The sequence below is a fragment of the Rhododendron vialii genome, chromosome 10a (genome assembly GCF_030253575.1).
Source record: "Rhododendron vialii isolate Sample 1 chromosome 10a, ASM3025357v1".
NCBI classification, from domain to species: Eukaryota; Viridiplantae; Streptophyta; class Magnoliopsida; order Ericales; family Ericaceae; genus Rhododendron; species Rhododendron vialii.
Genome location: NC_080566.1, coordinates 7,862,384 through 7,881,390, shown reverse-complemented (window position 1 = coordinate 7,881,390; position 19,007 = coordinate 7,862,384). Strand labels below are relative to the sequence as shown.

Sequence of the window (19,007 nt, the reverse complement as noted above, 5' to 3'; positions counted from 1 at the left end):
AACCCTCCAGGAAGGCACATACTTAGATATTATGGAACCCTCCAGGAAGGCACATATCTGGATATTATAGAACCCTCTAGGGAGGCACATAATACGAATTATTATGGAACCCACTAGCGGGCACATACGGTATAACGCAAGGGTATGACATACACACTTCACAGGCTAAGACTTGTAACATCTTAAAAGCACATTGAGAACCATTCCACCTTATAACATAACACTCAAATCACATAGACATATTACTTCATGGCATAGAAAAACCAAACCACTCTTTATAGAAAAAGAAGTTCATAAAATTTCCCATTTCAAAGTATGAGGTTACTCTCACATTCTTTTGCACTTCAAGTAAACATCAACTTGTATCCCTTATATCCTTCTCTTGTTCACCAAATCCTACATATTGTGTATGAACATACATCATTTACACAAAGAACTCATAAAATGATGCACATGCATGATTCCCTAAAAAAAATGACAAGTTAACCATGACTCGCTGCAACAATTCTTGAGGATAAACCACAATGAACTAGGTCTCAAAAATTTTAACGCATAAAGGGGACTCATATGCACATGGTATCAAATTTTCTTGAGAATTTATGTGGCCAAGAACTTCCCTTACAAATTAGAAGAATAAGGAACAAAACTGCAGAATTCAGCACAGTCCAAAATAGAACGCAGCTTAGTAAACGAATTGTTTATAATTATTCTCTTTGAGTTTTACTCTAATTTTTTGATACAATACACTAGACACATATTTGTATCTCACATAAAAATATTAGAAAATAACGTGATGAGAAACTAGGTCAAACACACCAAAAATCGAAGGCCAAAACAGAGATTCAGTAGTAGCAGTAAAACAGAGTGCAGTCTAGTGCGAGATTTTTTTAGACTTCATTTTAAGGAATAGTAATTCCAAATTTTTACACAACATTGTACACTCATTGAGGAACATCCCATAAAAATTTCGTAATTTTTGAAGATGATTTATTATGTCTAAAAATTCATGGCTTAGAGTACAAATTCTAGTAAATTTCTGGACAGATTTCTCTTCAAACTCATTATAAGAAAACTCATCGTTTTTAGGTTTAAATCATGGATTAAGAGAGCTTTAAACACTTGGGTGAGAGATGGATTTGAGATTTGAATCTTGCTCCAAGAACTTGATTGAACTCCAGAACCAAAACCCTGGAAGTAGAAGATGGGGAGACTTCTTGATTTTTTTCTTGAGAGGAGTGAGAGAGGAAGAATGTTGGAAGGAATGAGAGGGTGGGGGCTGTTATTTTTTTCTTCCTTCTACGGCTGGATTTGTCTAGAAGAATGGTGATCTAATAATCAAATGAACCCTCACATAAAATTCTCTTCAAATAAGGACCCAATTAATATTTTCACATTAACCCATAACCTTGTTTTATGAATCTCTATGTTTTGTCTTAGGAAATTTGACTCATAACACATAAATCATATACATGGCTTATAATTCAAACATAATTCGTGTGTGTCACATAGCACATAAAATACACGTAAGCACTTAAAACCACATAATTTAACATCTAAAATTAACTTATACTTAAACAAGCATGATTAGCATAATTAAACACCTTGGGTGTTACAGAAACAGACCCCACTTGTATGTGAGAGGGGTGTGGTTGAGATGTGACACAACTGATGTGCCCCTAGCAACTCTTGTTAGCTATTACTAGCCGTAACTTTTTTCTTAGAAACTCAAACGGGCATATAGGATAAAGAGAAGATTGAAGCTACTAAGTACTGAAGCATCCCAATATCCTTGAAAATGTATAGAATGACACTTTCAAGAAAAATTCGTCTTCAACCCTATATAAATATAGAAAAAGTCCATAATACATACACACCCTTAAAAGGGTGTACCATATGCACCTATTTTATGGTTCATTCATAACATTTTAGTGTGTTTCGTAACTTTTATTCTAGAATTTATAATCTTTCAACAGTACGATTTGTAACATTTTCATTATGATTTATAACATTTTGGTGTATATCGTAACCTTTATACAATTCGTAACTTTTTAGCAATACGATTCGTAATATTTTCTTTATAATTCATAACATTCTGGGGGTGCATATAATACTCACCAAAATAAATGGTGTGTATTGTACTCTTTTCTATAAATACATATCACCAAAGTATGAAAAGTAGACCAAGAAATCTGATTTACACTTCAGATTCGCCATAGATCTCAGTCAAAACATATATTCTGAAGATGAAGAAGATCAAGAGATTGAAGAGCCATTGGCTACCCCACTTTGGAAATACGTCACCAAAATTCCTGGTGAAAGGCTTCTGAGAAGTATTTAACCATGAAAACATGCACTTGAAATTCGAAATGTAAGATATCAACAGTTTATCAAAAGTACATATTGATTCGTAGTTGATGGTAGTTGGACACTTCTGAATAGAAAAACGAAAAGATATCCATTGCAGTTGGTTAAAAAGCACATGAAAAGTAATATTTCTCACCCTCTACAACCAAAAGAATATATTACAGATACTTATTTCATCCTAGAAAGATTGTCCGATCAACGTAAAAAAAATCCAATCTATGCAAAGAAATTCTTTTTATCCTTTATACTAGCTTTGTGGCAAGCGTGGATTCTGAAATTATTGTTAAATAACGCATAGGGCATGTTTGGGAGCAGTTTTTTACACTAATTTTTTTTACAAGTGGTTGGCTGTCTCAGTAATGAGGCCTTATGCCCCTTTGCACCAAGACAGCCAGGATTCGATTCCCGTAAGTCCCATTTTCCTCCCCAAATTTCTGAAATAGCACAAATTAGGGTTAAACGAATAAACAAAAAAAGCCTCAAAAATCACATGGTGGTGCGTCAGGAGCAACTACTCCATTGAGATAACATTTATGGTAGCATGGTGTAGTTCGTACGTGCCTCATTTTGATTGGCTCTTTCTCGCTGTGTAAAAGACCAGATTACCCCATGATATCACCGACCACGGGCTATATATAAAGCCGGCATAGATTTCATTCTCTCTCTCTTTCTCTCTCACACAGAGTGACCCGTGCTCCTGTCTCTGTTCCATTCCATCTCTCTTCTGTACTTTACAGAGTACTGTGTGACTCATAGCCGGCGGCCGCCGCTGATCAAAGACGCCGGATCGTAACGGAATTAAATCGGACGGCGAAGGATGAAGATTTTCATCAAGACACTCAAGGGCACGCAATTCGAGATCGAAGTGAACCCCGAAGACACCGTAATAATCTCTTCTCTCCTCCTCTAATTGTATATATAAATATTTATGCACGGTCTGAAACCCTAATTGAATGGGCGGTTTTATGTTTAGGGTTTAGGGTTTTGAGTTAGGGTTTTTAGTTGCGATTTGATTGGTTAGGCTTGCTTACGTTACGTAAACAGTAATGTTTATCTGGGGTAGGAGCAAGTTGTGAGTTACCATACAAGTTGTGAGTTACCATATATCAATGAGTTTTTCTAATTTATCAAAAAAGTAAGAGTTTTTCTTGACAAAAATGCATTTTTTTAAGTTATCTTTTGCAAACTACAGTATACAATCTTTTTGGGACAGTGACAAGTGTCTGTCTATTTGTAATGGGTTATGGCAATTGTAAGGAATCGGGATTACTGTTTTTTTTTCTTCTTCTTTTTCTCTCTTCTTTTTGCTGGATGCCATGGCAATTAGAGGAGCTACTGTAGATTAAAATAAATGCATAGACTATGAATCCCTTATTGAATTGACGTTTTTTAGGTTTAGGGTTTTGAGTTTGGGTTTTATTTGCGATTTGATTGGTTTTACTTGTTTCCATTACGTAATCTTTATCTGGTGGGTAAAGTTATGGGTTTTTTCGCTAGTTTATAGTTTGACAAGTGTCTGTCTATTTGAAATGGGTTCTGGAACTGTAAGGAATTGTGATTACTGTTTTTTTTTTTTCCCCTTTTGCTGGAAGCCAAGATTTATTGCTACTATTTTGGAGTTCTGGTACTGTAGTTTGTTTAGTCTATTGGATTCGGTAAGAATGGACAGCAATATGCGTTACTCTATCAAAAAATGTACTGTATATGTCTTGTTGAATGTGAAATTCACTTAGCCATTGCCTGTTCTAGTTTATAAACCAGAATATTTTTGCAAACTTTAGTATTATTATTATTGGTTGGGGTAAGGGCGGTAAGGCAGTTGCTCCTTTGATCGTATTATATTTGCTAGTGTTCTAAATGGTGGCTGCCGAGGCCGCCTAGGCGCTTGGAGGTGCCTTGCCGCCACACCAATACCCTTGGTGTTTGATTTGGCGCCCAGGGAGGTTTGGCGGCCTTGGCGGTCTTGGCGGCATCGTCGGCGTCTTTGGAGGCCTAAAATGTATAGTATTAAACTAATAGAGATCAACTTTTGGAAGGGTATGGAGGAGAAGAGTTAGAGGAAGGAGATAAACTTTGAACTTGGCATTAGGGATCTCCGATCTCGTTTATTTCTACTTATTGTCTTATTTAACTTATTTGCTAGTTGCTACTACTTAATTTCATTTGGGTTTGTACATTAAACTTTGCATTATGGTTATGTAGAACTTTGAACTTGTATTATGGATACATAGAATATAGTTTGATTGGATAATGGTTTGTAAAAAGAAAAAAAAAAAAAAACGCCGAATTGCTTGGTGCCGCCTAGGCGGCTTGGCGCTGGGAGGTGGGTCTCCGCCCTACTAGCGCCAAGCACCATTTAGAACATTGATATTTGCTTGAAACGACAAAAAGACATGATTTTGACATACACGAGTTGGGTTATGAAAGAATGGAAGTGTGAAGGGTGATTCAAATTCAGCTGTAAAGTGCAAGAATGGAAGTGTGAGGAGATTGTCATACGTAAGTTTCTGGCCTTTAGCTGAACACATGCAGTGTATCTGTCCGTAATTCATAAATTTTGTATAGTAACTTAAAAGGTGCGAATATATAGCTGGCACTACAACTAAAGGCCACTTTTTATGCATTAGGATATGTGAATTTGTAATCCGTAAGGCCCAAAGTGTACACTTCGTATCATTTCCCAATCGTGTCAATTTTATAACAAAATACATGTACTTTTGTGTGGCCATAAGCTTGTTATTTTAATGAGTAAAAATTCAGGGGTATTTTGGGTTTGTCCCCTCTAAATCATTGCCAACAGTAGTTGTTAATTGCACATCCACTGCTCTCACAAGACGGAGCAAAAGCTTCAGTGGCCAAGGACTTTTGAACCACTGCACTTGCAGTCTGGGATTTACTTTGCAAGTGTATTTTCATTGAACCTTTTTCAAGGAGGTTTCCTAGAAGGAGATTGGCTGGCAGATTCCAGATAAAGAGGTATTCTTTTTAAATAGGTGAAAGTTGAACAAGCTTAATGAGGTCTGCCTCTTTTGGTTGTTGAAGTGGTCATGCTACAAGCATACAACAACTAAATCAACATGGCTCCACGACCTTTGGTGTTCCAGATGTTTCATCGTTCCATTCGTTGGATCGCTCGTGAACGATGTCTCCAGGGTGTGGTGTTACGATGCTCAGCATAAGCATGTCCTGTGGAGGTTGCGTGTGTGTGTGTGTAAGGCCCACCCTTTAAACAAATCCTTAGCTCTTTTAGCAATAAATAAATCGACACAATTGGAAGTTTTGGGACCCAATTGACCTGGAGCATGTACTTTTGGGTGCCAAAAGTGTATTTACTATTTAGTCATTATGTAATTACCTCAAAATGTTGGGACTTTTCTTAAGTATTCAAATTGGTGTCACATGCTGGTGCTGTGTCAGGAGATGTTCAAATCCGCACTTTGTCAATATGAATCAGTGCTTTAGGTATAAGACTTGTTGAAAATAATATATGGCAGGTACATGGACTTGGGTACGTGTCGGGTGTAGGCAGTATACATCTAAGCATCAGATTCATCTACTTCTTGTGCATAGGATGACCTTCTCGTGGCTGCATCTCCAATTAGATATGTGAACACGTACGACATGACCTAACCCAAGTGTTTCATGTTACATGGCGTAGTAGTGTACTTATGTACTTCACATAATTATAAGTCCATGTAAGCCAACACTCAATTCATTTGACTATTGTTGGAAATCAAGTGCTGTAATGACTGTAATGTGCTGTGACTTGTGAGTTGTTAAATCTTGTATACTGTGATTGCAGCCTGTTTTGAGAGAAGGATATAGTGTAAAGTACTTGGTAACTGTTTTCTTCTTGCTCAAGAGGTTTAGTTGCCATTCGAGTATGAATTTGGGTTTGAAAATATACACTAATAACTCTAATTACTCAAATGTCCCACTAAGAATCTCTTTAAATTCCACTTTCTAAGGTGTGTTAGTTAATTATTGACAGAACATGCTTTCGATCTGGCCATTTTTACATGATACTTTGTTATTATATTATTCTAACTTTTCAATATAGCATGTCAGAGGCCCAGAGGCTAGATCATTTGTCCCCTTAATCTGATCCTTCTATTTCCCCGCCTTTCTCGTCGCAGGAACTATGAGCTTCCCTTGTTTGGTCTATTTTTCATCATTTCTGTGTTTTGCTTTGTCAAGTCTTATGGGGCACCATATGCATGTCTCATGTTCTTCGAAGTCATGAAAACTCACCCATTCTAACGTTGATGGTTCTTCTCCTCCTCATCCTCCACCACCGCCACCATTCTCTTCTAGGGTCATGATTGGTTGCGCAGTATTTGAGTTAATTTCATAAGTTGTTTATTCAGGTTGCTGATGTGAAGAAAAGTATTGAAACAGTTCAGGGTTCAGATGTTTACCCTGCTGCACAACAGTTGCTTATTCATCAGGGGAAAGTTCTCAAGGATGCGACAACATTGGACGAAAACAAAGTTGCGGAAAACAGTTTCGTTGTCATCATGTTAAGTAAGGTGTGTGCGTAACTATATGCGCGGGTAACTCCTATTCTATTTTTTCTGCTCATTTTCTAGCCATGAAAGCGAGGGCAAGTAAGAAAATGCCATAATCAGTTTCTCTTATAGAATGTGTCTTGCTTGGTTGGTTGTGCGTTTTCATTCATGGAGGTGGCTTATTAGTTGCCAATCAATATTCCCTCCCTCCCAATTTGTTTGTCTAATTTCAGGATTCCCACTTATTAATGGGACAAAATGATTACTATATCCAAAAGCTTTGAGTTTTTAAGAATGTCCTCCATCTTTTTGGCATTAAATGACACGGCACTTTCTCCAATGCATAATTTTCTTTGAAAGAGAGATGGCATTATGGGGATTTTTGGAAGTCAACTTAGAATTGGACAAACGTTATGGGACATGGAAACCAACAAATTGGGACGGAGGTAGTAACTATAGTGTATCTTCTTGCTCTCCCCTGTCCTTGTCTCTGGTGTTGAGGCATAGGTATTCGTATGTGGCTCCAGTTTGCTGTTGCTTATAATAATCATCTTTTTTTTTTTTTTCTTTTCATTTTCAAAAAAAATAAAAAATAAAAATCTTTTTTAATGTTGGTGCTTATTCATGTTCTAATGGTTACTAACTGAAGTTCACCCTAGTTTTTATAATGTGGCAATATTTTGAACTTCATTCTCACTCTTTATTCACATTGGAACCATCGCAGAACAAGCCTTCAGGTGGGGCCTCAACTACATCATCTGCACCTTCAATTCAGGTAAATGCCATTCTTCGCAGTTAGTTTCAGCATTGGTCTGGAATTCATCAAATTATTTTGTGTATTCTACCAAGAAACACCCACCCATCCTGGCACTTGAACAGCTTCATACCACTTCATATTCCTTTACCGAAGGAGCGGGAGTGCTGTCCGAGTTAGGCCTAAAACTTTGTTCCGCACTTATATTTATTGCAGCTGGAATGCCTGTTTGAATTGACCAATTTATCACCTGGCTGAATTGCAATTACGTTTGAAGAGTTTATGAGGTCTTGACAATTCTTGTGTATCCATGTGGGAAGTCTCCCACTGTTGGAGATTTCTCCTCTCTCTCTCTCTCTCTCTCTCTCTCTCTGCCATCTTTTGGCACTCGATATGGATCACTCAACTGCTTTGGAAAGTTATCCAACTAATGCACTCGTCTGCCTTTTTTTTTATTTGTTGAACCCTAGTTTATCATAATTACTCAGGTCAGGTAGGATGACTGGTTTTCTGCGTCATGTTATATCATTGTTTGTTAGTAATGGTACAAGTGTTTTAATCTTACTTCTATGATGGGTAAATTTTATTGTCAGTTCATATGGGTAACTTCACTAAATAGACTTCTCTTTCCACCTCATGCATAACCATGCAGACACAGCGTAGTTAGGCCCCCTCATATGACTTTTCCACCCCTATATTTTAGTATTTTTCATATATTTCCCTTGTAAATATACAATTCATTGATGTGCTCCTGTGGTACTTGTTTGAGCTTTTGCCAATTAAGAAGAACAACTCAAGCTAAAACTGGACTTCTCGGCTAATCATGGTTATGAATGTGTTTCCACATTTTCTGATGGTGCAGAAGAAAGTCTCTAAATCCATAATACTCGACATATGCTTTGTACTGGTGGTAGAAAGTACAAATTTGGGTTTTGTTGTCAGCTTGTCGGGTACCCTTTGCATTCTAGATACCTTCTTCTAGAGAGGGAAGGGAGAGAAGAAAAGGGGTATTAGGGGAAGAGGATCCATTGTGCAGTTGATATTTTCGGAACAATGGTTACTGTTGAATTACTCGAGTTGTCCCATTTATTGCCGAGTTGTTACATGACGAAGTGCTTAAGGAGTAGTTTTAATGTGTAGGCCCAACCTGCAAGTTCCGTGGCTCCTCTAACACAGCAAGTAACAGAGTCTCCAGCTCCTGCATCAACTGCAGGGATGTGAGTTGTCATCCACTGTTCAATTTTTCTTGTAATTTTTTTTATGTAACCTTCTTTATGATGTTCAATTTGGAAAACTCTATAAAATATTGGTTCATGTTTTCCATTCGTCTCATCTGTGCAGTCCACAGGCTGCCCCTGAATCCACGCCCGCTGCTCCTGCTCCTGCTGCTCTTACCTTGTGAGTTACTGCTTGAACTGGTTTGTGGATCTTGTTAATATGTTCCCTAAGGGCATAGGTGGAGAGACCTTTAAACTATTCTACATTCTCTGTGCATGCACTTTTATTGGAATGTACGACCCATTTTAAGCATCTCAAAATGCAACCTTAGGAAACGCGTTATTAAAATCCCTTTTTTAGTTATGTTTGACAGCTCCATCATTTAGTTTTGAGAATACAATGTTTGTCTTTTAATTATCTCCCTCAGTCTCATCAAACAGCATTTTCTGCCAAAGCAGGTCAGAATCAGCTGTTTATGACCAAGCTGCATCAAATCTTGTTGCTGGTGGTAACTTAGAGGCTTCTATTCAACAACTTCTTGATATGGGCGGTGGGAGTTGGGACCGGGATACGGTTGTCCGTGCTCTACGTGCTGCATACAACAACCCAGAGAGAGCTGTTGACTACCTCTATTCAGTGAGTCCACCCATGCCTCTTTGTACCATTTGATCACGTATCATTATTATGCTTAAATCTTACTTTCATCATCTCTCTAATCTGGTTACGTTTTTAGGGTATTCCTCAGCAAGCTGAACCACCAGTGGCTCAAGCTCCTGCTATTGGGCAGGCTGTGAACCCTCTAGCCCAAGCTCCACAGCCAGCAGTTCCTTCCAGTGGCCCCAACGCAAATCCACTTGATCTTTTTCCGCAGGTTGGGTCATATTTAATCCATGGTGTTTTGATTGTTCTAATAACTAAGTTATGAGAATGTCTTTTTTCCAACCAGGGCATTCCAAATGTTGGTTCAAATGCAAGTGCTGGCACCTTAGATTTTCTGCGCAACAGTCAACAGGTATATATACGAGTCTTGTAATTCCACTTGCATCTTTTGTAATGTACTTTCAGAATTCTTATCATGGATTTTGTGTTTCAGTTCCAAGCCTTGCGTGCCATGGTTCAAGCCAATCCTCAAATCTTGCAGGTACTATCTAGCTTTCTATCAATCTTTTTGTTCTATATGGCCCTTGATGAAGCAAAATGGTGAAAAAGGATTCATGTAGCCGAGCCTAAATTATTGGGAGACCTGAGACAAGGCTTGGTTTGGTTTTCATTTTTCTCTGAGGATTGATGACTTTCTCTTTCAATTGCAGCCTATGCTTCAGGAGCTGGGAAAGCAAAATCCGCACTTGATGCGGCTAATTCAGGAGCATCAAGCAGACTTTCTAAACTTGATCAATGAACCCGTTGAAGGGGAGGGGTGAGATGACATGTTTTGGTGTTGCTTACATTCTGTACACGTTAAGTTGGACACACAAGATGCGGAATTATCTCCTTATCCTTTTGGGCTTACATTTGATGTCGGTTTTCTTTTGTATGTGATGTCAGCAATGTATTGGAGCAGCTTGCAGGAGCGATGCCACAGACTGTGGCTGTCACACCTGAAGAGCGCGAGGCAATAGAACGTGTTAGTTAATTCTCCCCAATGTCTAATTTAAAACCATACTGATCTCATATTTTGGTTTCAGTTGTGTTTATTGTCGTCAGCATGAAATTTAGCAAGTGAGGCTGCATGTTTACTATTTCTGTCTGTCTGTTGAAATTACCAGTTTGTTCTAGAGTTTTTTTTTTTGGGTAAGGAAAAAAAAACTCTAAAACAAACTGGTAATCAAGGTTTTTGTCTTCTTAAACTTGTTACTTCAAGTAATTTGAGACAATTGCCAACATTGTGGTCCATGTGAAAGTTCAGGGTGTAGATCATTTAGTCTTCTTTCAACATATCCTCTGGAAAGGAAATTTTGAGGAAGTATTAATATTTCTTTGTCGGATTCTATCACTTGGAAAGGAGGGGCATTGCAAAGTGCAAATAGTGAAATATTGGCAAAAGTTTTTCTAATTTTTGGAACTTAAACAAAAATAATGGTAGAAATATACTGGTGATTTCTTGAAAGACTAACGTATGAGGTTTTACTTATTTTATATCTATTGTTTGAGATCTTTTTGTAGGAAACACACACAAACGATCAACAAATATATGAAAACAGTAAAGAATCAAGACACATAATTTACGTGGTTCCTCAAAACTGGGTACGTCTACGGGAGTGAGAGTGCTAGTGTTTCTTATTATCACTGTTTCAGGGTTTACATAGAGTATTTATACCTCACTCTATCCCTAACCCTAATCGGGGTACATGTCCTTTCTCTTTCCCAAAAATACCTTACAGTATTGTACCGTACCGTGGGGGGCGTAGCCCCCCACCCCCAACCCACTCCATGGGAACGGTGATGGGCCAGTTGCTGGAGCGGAGCGGAACGAGTGGAGCGAAACTCCAGCCTTGTTTTTCATTTGCTTAAACTGTGAAGGCATCAATTCCAGGAAAGCTACCTTTTCCCCTTTTGATTTCTTTTCCGCCTCCTCCTCATTCTTCTATCTATCCCTATGGCAGCTTTGGCGAGGTCCCATACCATGTCTGATAATTTTAACATGGGTATGTGTAGGTATTCTGGCAACTCTGTGTAACATACAGTCATCATTTAGAAAACCTAAACATGTTCCTATATTAGTTTCTGCTGGTTTTACTCATTATTTGTCGTCCCAGTCTTTGTCATCGAATTACTTTTTTAATCCTAACGCATGATAATTCGAAATACATGGCATGGGGACGGTATTCTTATCCACAGTACTTGGGTGGAGTCGTGTGCGGGTGTCTAAGCGTCACATTCATCAGGTTCTCTTGTCCAAAGGACACTACTAATCCTCTCTTAAAACACTTCTTTCATCAATTAGGGTAAAATTGTGTCTACAAACTAAGACAGGCTTATTTTTAGCATTGGATGAGTCTTATGCATTCTTCTGTATTTTAATGTCCAACTAGACATGTCAAACAATATTGATGCCCTAACCCAAGTGCTAAGTGTCTCTCACTGACTGTACAAGTTTGGATGAGGCTCTGCAACATAGCTTCCTTCAGTGTTAGATAACACTTCTTTCATTGGAGGGTGGGTTGATATAGCATGCATGTCTTTTAGTATTAAAATTTTCCAGCATTTCAACTATGATTACATGGTCTTTTCTCTTGCATCCTATGATTACGTCTCCATTCTCATTGATAGTATAATTTTGGCAGCTTGAAGCGATGGGCTTTGATCGAGCTTTAGTGTTGGAGGTATTTTTTGCGTGCAACAAAAATGAGGAGCTTGCAGCAAACTATCTTTTAGATCACATGCATGAGTTTGATGACTGATGAGGATCGAAGTACAGATTGGTTCTTCCTTTTCCTGTTCATTTCCCCCTATTCTTAAGTGAATTGACTCTATCTTTTAGCCATGGTCAAATTTCATTTCATCATTCAATGTGTTACTCCAAATAGCTGTAATTTAGATTATCTGGAGTAGTGTGTTGGGATGGTAATACCTTCTTCTATAGTTGTTTTGCTGATTTATATTTTGTTTGGTTGGAGACACATTCCTATATACGTAAATTCACAAAGTTGGAATATGAGAATGGTGCTTTTCTTCGTATCCCTTTCCATGATCTCTTCTGAAGTTCTAGATGGTATAGTTGTCTTTTTACTTTCTAAATCTCGGTTACTTGAGTTCTGATCTTTGCACTTACCACCGAACTGAACTCAAGAGAGTGTCAACGCTACTGCCTTAAACAATGTTTGTAGAAGCTCGTCGAGTCGAGGGAAGACAGCATGTGTTGCGAAGTTCTGTGGGGGAGAAATCAAATGAGGCTTCAACTAGTGTGTACTTCTCGCTTGGTACTTTGCTTTGATTGGGTCATGTTTAAGAGAGAATAATTTGGCTTCTCATGCATCCGAACAGTCTTCGCCTGCGATTTACGATGATACTGCAGTTTTCTAAACTGTATGGATTATACCCTCGCTTGTTCCTTATCTATGGTAAGTCGAAATGGATGGATTATTGCTGCAAAAAAACTTGTAGCGTTTATGTCGAGCTTCAGTCAGGCTTAAAAGGCGAGAACTGGAGGGTGTTTTGTAGTCCTTGATTGTTGCACGTCAACTGGCCTGAATACCTGTCGCACCAAAAAAAAGAAAGTAAAAAAAGAGCGCATCAGATGGAGAATGTTGAAAAGGGGCACACTCTGGCAATTAGAGATACAGAACTAAAGTTAAAGGAGACTACAATCACAGCAGATGAGCACATTTAGGCTCCATTTGTCTCAAAGTAAAATGTTTTTCGATGTAAGTTTTTTCCATCTAAAATGTTGCAAAAAAACAAAAGTTTCGTTTCCATTTTCCGGTGTTTGGTTGATAGTTGTAAAATTATGTATGTGTGTATGTATATATATGTATCTATGTAGGTATTGCATACAAAATTTTGTCGTATTCGATGAGAAAGCATAGGGTTAGGTCATAGGTGGATAAGATTGGTGCTGTGGGGAGTTCAGTAAAGTAACATAATTATTTGTCGAGCAGCAAAGCCAAATTCATAGAACAACTTACCACCTTTTCAAGAGGAAATTTTTTTTGGTCACATGAAGTAAAATGTTTTACTTGGTAAAATATTTTACTACTTTTTGCACAATTGAACACCAAATAAAAGTAAAACATTTTTTAGAAAAATATTTTATGTCCAAACAAATGGAGTTTGCGCAAAATCTCAATTATCTTGGAGTCTTGATACTAACGACCGGACAAACTTTTATTAACCCCACGGCTCGGAGGGAAGAAATAGAAGGAAGCTATAAATTATGAATATGAACAAGACTCTATGAAAAGAATAGACCGATGCTTTTATAATAGAGACTTGGAGTTTGGCTGTATGTGCCTTTAAGAGAGACCGTAAATTAACCTTAGTACCTTACAAAAGCACATGACAACATAAAAACTAAATCCATTAGTATCACCTTTGTCCTTGTTTAACTAAATAATCCTATAACCAGTCAAATCAAAAGTAAATATTCCTGCTCTCTCTGTTCCAAGTTAATAGTCCACCGTTTTATTCTTTTTTTTTTTGAACGACAAAAAAGAATTTTATTAATAAAAAAGAGAAAGTAGAATGCAGGTAGAGGGCTATGAGTAAAAGCATCACAGCGCAAAGATAACATCTTAACTATGTTGTCACCTTACCCGCGACAATCATATGCATCTTCGCCCGCAAGTTGATAAGAAATCATCTAAACATGACATCATCCATTGAGTAGGCAAATCCCTCATTGTTTAATGTCACCCAAAAAGTCACCCTCACTTTAATGAGAAAGCAAACTCGTGTGCGTTTTTTCTATTCTATCTTATAAAGGGAGAGAACCACTCAAATTCCATTTGGCTGAACTCCATTCGAGGCCGGCTCACATTTTGCATTTCTCCATGACAGAACGACCGCAATTCCTCCATCCATTCTTTTCATGATCTACCAACTACCAACCCAAGTTCCAACGCCCATTGACATGATCATCTTCCTCCTTCACATTAATTTCCCTTTAAATATTTCAATTCCTCTCTCAAAGATAGGTGAAAATAAACCCTTTTCGATGCTCAGTGTTCCGGAAAAAATCTGCCTTCATTCAGGGTCCATACAAAAACCGGGGAAAAAAGGTATACTTCTTAGTTCTTACCTACATTTTGGGTTTCCTCTCTCCATTTAATTTGTTTCAACTCCAACTTAAAAAACAGAAATTCGGCCGTTGGTTTAAGGGATTGTTCCAGTTTATTCTCTTAAAAAAATAAGTACTTATTTGCAATTTTTAAGCATAAAAATAATAGGCTTACTGAAATAAAAATAATATGCAATATGAATCTTGTTTGACCTTACAAAAAAAATTATTTTTGTAAGCCCATTATTTTTAAGCTTGAAAATAAGTCATTATTTTTTAAGTACTTATTTGAAAAAGTGGAACGAGGCCTAAGTCCCAAATTGACGAAATAGCACACAGAATGTGTGTACAATGTATGCGTGAAAGTCGAATTATTAAAAAAATATGCACAATAATTTCACTTATCGGTTGATCAAATTTTAAAAAGGCATGCGAAAATTCAATTTGCATATGCATCGCGTGTGCCCGGTCTCTTATATGATTATTCTGGTCTAAATTTATCAAGGACTGAAAGTACTAATATTGCATTTACGTATGGTTTAGTAATAAAGGCAAAATACAGAAAGGAACAATTAATTGTTAGAAGAGAATATGCATTTGAAGGAATAAAATAGTTATTTTACGATTTTTGTAGGAGAAGTTAAAAAGTTAGGAAACGAGAAGTAAAAATGATTGGAAACAAAGAAGAATATGAACCTTGTTCCCCCCGTACGCTCTTCCTCCCTTTCCTCTCTCTGTCTGACTCTCTCCTCTCCTCCTCCATCCCTCTCTCCTCCGGTTTCTCCCATTTCTTCCCCCTCTCGCCTTCTTTTTAGTTCTTCTTTTTCCCATTCTCAAAACGATCGGCAATGGCAGCACTGAGATGGTGGCGAAGGCGGCTTCCGGTGGCGCTGCTAGAGTGCATGGACCTCAGAGGCCGTTTGCCTCTGGCCGTTTTTGGGAGCCGATACACAGTGCTTCACGGCGGCTACGCATAAGGAGTTTCGGCTGTCCGACGAGATGGGCTCTGGTATGGTCTTCGATTCCTTGTCTTCTCCTTTTCCCCTCTTCTTTTTTTCGACCCCCTACCCGCGTCGGTAGTTTTTTCCGTTCACGGCCACAATTCAACCGTGGAAGCCCCGTCGGTTTTTTGTTGGGTTTTCCGATCATGCCTATCGGCATGGGTTTCAACGGGTTGTTTGCTGTGGTTGGCGTGGGTCCTGCGGTGGTTGTTGTTGGATAGCCCAATACTTGCTTAATTTAAGGGTTGCATCCGCGACAGTTTTGGTATGTTTGGGTTCGGGGAGGCATCTCTTAAGGGGTGGCCAGTGGTGGCTTGGAAGAGTTCGGTGGTGGCTGTTTGGCGACGGAGGTTGTTTCTGTCTGTTTCAGGAGGGCAGGGACGTCTTCTTTGGGCTAGGTTTTGAGTTTCTTTGGGCTGAGCTTCATTGTTAGATTTGTACACTTTTAGGCCTTCAGGTGTTGTTTTGGCTATATTTTTAAACTTTTGATTAGAATCCTTTCCCTTATCCCTAATAAAAGATAACTTTTGCTGATAAAAAAAATAGCTGTGGTATATTCATTTCATTTTTTAAAAAAATTTTATTGATGCAAAAAGATTACAAAACAAGCCATTGTTAGCAAGAAGCCAACAAAGACAATGCCCAATGAGCCTAGCCCAGATCACATCTAAAGGGTATATTCATTTCATGCTTATCATCCATTCCCTAATGTCAAGTTTCAACCTTACGTGACATAAATCTAGTAATATGGCAGGTACATATTATAGCTCACAAAAGTTGAAAATGCAACGAAAAGATCATGGTCAACCAAATTTTTGGTTAAAAACATAAACAAAAAAAATGTGACAAATACAGTCATGATAGTTGTTGACTAATGCATTCATGTTTATTGTTCTTTACCTATCTCCAATCTTCTATGATAGATTTGTGTACTTTTAATTTTATAGTCATCACCTGTGTGTCAAATCAACATTTCATCATTAGCTATCTACAATTAGTTATGGCTTAAGTTCCCTTTTGCAAGTTACAATCACTACCGTAATGATGTTGTTCTCACGAATTTTTATTCTTGAAACCATTTTTCTATTTTCATTGGTGAACACTTGTTTTCCACCCTGAACTCTCCCTTCTCCCACGCAATAAAATGGTTTGGTTGCACGGCTTATCCATCGCACTTCCCCCGAATCTACCTTCTATAAATGTCATGCTACTCCTTAAGATTTAAGGAGGGAAGATTTACATTCGTACCTCTCAAGAATGTAGCCTCTACCTATGTCAACTCATGAAAGGAAAACATCCACGAAAATTGCAAAAGCCCCAACTAGCAACCAGTATGCGATGAAATTTAGCATCGGCACGCCGTCGCAACAACATATGCAGACCAGATACAGGAAGTAGTCTAACTTGGACACAATACAACCCTGACAAAAAAATGTCGCAACTAAAAAATCCCACGTTACAATAGCAGGAATTCAAGGAGCTAGAAAAGGATACTTTGTGCACATTTTGATTGCTACTCACGACCTTTCTTAAAGTACAACACTTATATCCCAAATACCCAAAGTGTACTTCCTGTTATAGCCAAAGTATATATCCCAAAGTACATATCTTCTAAGGTTATACTTCTCGTAAATCACTACCTTCAAAGCTAAAAGTTTATGTAGCGATTATTCCATCTGAGAAAAATGCATCCAAATAGTACAAAATATTGGAATATACTCCATCCGGTCTGCAGTTTAAGAAAGGTTGTGAGTAGTAGTCAAAATGTACACAAAGTACCTCTTTCTAGCTCCTTGAATTCCTGCTATCGTAACGTGGGATATGTTGGTTATAGCATTTTTTTGCAAGGGTTGCATTGTGTCCAGGTTAGAATACTTCATGTGTTTGGTACTGCATATGTATATTGCGGCGGCGTGCCGATGCTAAAGGTCATCACATACTCATTGCTAATTGGGGCTTTTTGCCATTTTCATGGATGTTTCTCCTTTCGTGAGTTGACATAGGTAGAGGCTACATTCTTGAGAGGTACTACTGTCTTCTCTCATTAAATCCTCAAGAGTAGGATGACAATTAGAGAAGAGAGATTTGGGAAGGTGCGATAGATGAGCCGTGCTACAAAACCTTTTTGTTGTGTGGGAGAAGGGAGAGCTGAGGGTGGAAAAGAAGCGTTCACTTGTGGAAATAGAAAAATGGTTTGAAGGATAAAATTTTGTTAATATGGCAGTGATTGTAACTTGAAACAAGGAAACCATAACTAGTTGTAGAAAGCTAATGATGGAATGATGATCTGACATACAGGTGATGGCTATATGATAGAACACATACAAACCTATCATGGAAGATTGGAGATAGGTAAAGAATGATAAGCATGAATGCATAAGTCAACAACTATCACGACAATATTTGTCACATTTTTTTTTTGTTTTTGTTTTTAACCGAAAACAGAAAGCAGACCCATACATTTCAAGCACAACTACGAGAGAAATTCCAGCTATATCGGGTGCAATTCGAAACACAAATGAAGGAGATGATGGGGACACAAATGGGGGCTACTATTCAAACACAAGCCGCTACCACTCAATCCCTGCAAACAACGATGGAGCATTTGGAGTCTCAATTGGAGACAAGGGGAGGACCTGCTACACGTAAGGCTACACCTTTACAACCAGTGCAATCTCAGCAGGTTACTTTTTTTTATGAATTTTGATTTATAATTTATTGTAACCTCTGTTTACTAAGGTGTCAAGCTAATTTTGGTGACTCGGACATGGCCGCAGATGAGCACATTTATTACTGTTATTTTTTTGTTGTTGATATCCGGACTATCTTGAGCGCATTTCTGTTAATCTTATAATTAGGGTACGTGAATTTTCGAGAAAGAAATAGGAGAAAGATAGAAAGTATAAAAATATAAACAAGACTGTATGAAAAGAAAAGACCGATGCTTTTATTAGAGTTTGGTTGGACATGCTTTATTTAAGAGACCGTCAATTAACCTAATTACAAAAGCACATGGCAACATAAAAACCAAAACACACGCGGGTTGCTCCATTGGTAAAGGCGAATGAATGACTGTGGGAGAACTCACCTTGGTTAGGGATTCGATTCTCCACCGGGTGAGTACCCTGATAGTTAGTGGAGGGCTGTGACTGGTGTGGTTGCACTAGTTCCCCCTGAGGTTTGGGTTGCGCAGTCGAGTCCAATTGTGATTCAACCGTACGTAGAGCTGTTCCTCGGTTAAAAAAAAAAAAAAAAACCATTGTTACCAACTTTGTCATTGTTTTATTAAATAATTATCATATAACCCCTCAAATCAAACTAGCTAAATAACGAAAAACAATTTTTAGTTAGCAAATAATCGCAAGAGAGTTGAACACTAATATGCTTCAAGGTCTCCCTGCAGCGAGTTCTCCTTCTCGATGTACGGATTATTATTTATCGAGTTT

At 38.0% G+C, this 19,007-nt stretch overlaps 1 protein-coding gene across 3 annotated transcripts; it reads left to right on the top strand.

Moving 5' to 3' along the window:
• Window positions 1-3,012: 3,012 nt before the first annotated feature.
• On the top strand, window positions 3,013-12,522 carry LOC131304628 (ubiquitin receptor RAD23d-like). 3 transcript variants are annotated; one of them, XM_058331949.1, is made up of 12 exons: window positions 3,013-3,247; window positions 6,732-6,893; window positions 7,597-7,647; window positions 8,767-8,843; window positions 8,968-9,024; window positions 9,303-9,480; window positions 9,578-9,715; window positions 9,791-9,856; window positions 9,938-9,985; window positions 10,155-10,261; window positions 10,390-10,468; window positions 12,129-12,522. In XM_058331949.1, exons 1-12 carry the CDS (start codon window positions 3,182-3,184, stop codon window positions 12,243-12,245), a joined length of 1,146 nt encoding a protein of 381 aa, XP_058187932.1. In that variant the 5' UTR covers window positions 3,013-3,181; the 3' UTR covers window positions 12,246-12,522. The 3 variants fall into 3 exon arrangements, 2 of the variants coding, with proteins under 2 accessions (XP_058187932.1, XP_058187931.1); XM_058331948.1 differs by having other exon boundaries at window positions 3,016-3,247; window positions 9,300-9,480; XR_009192444.1 differs by having other exon boundaries at window positions 3,015-3,247; window positions 9,300-9,480; window positions 10,155-11,489; window positions 12,129-12,361.
• The last annotated feature ends 6,485 nt before the right edge of the window (window positions 12,523-19,007 follow it).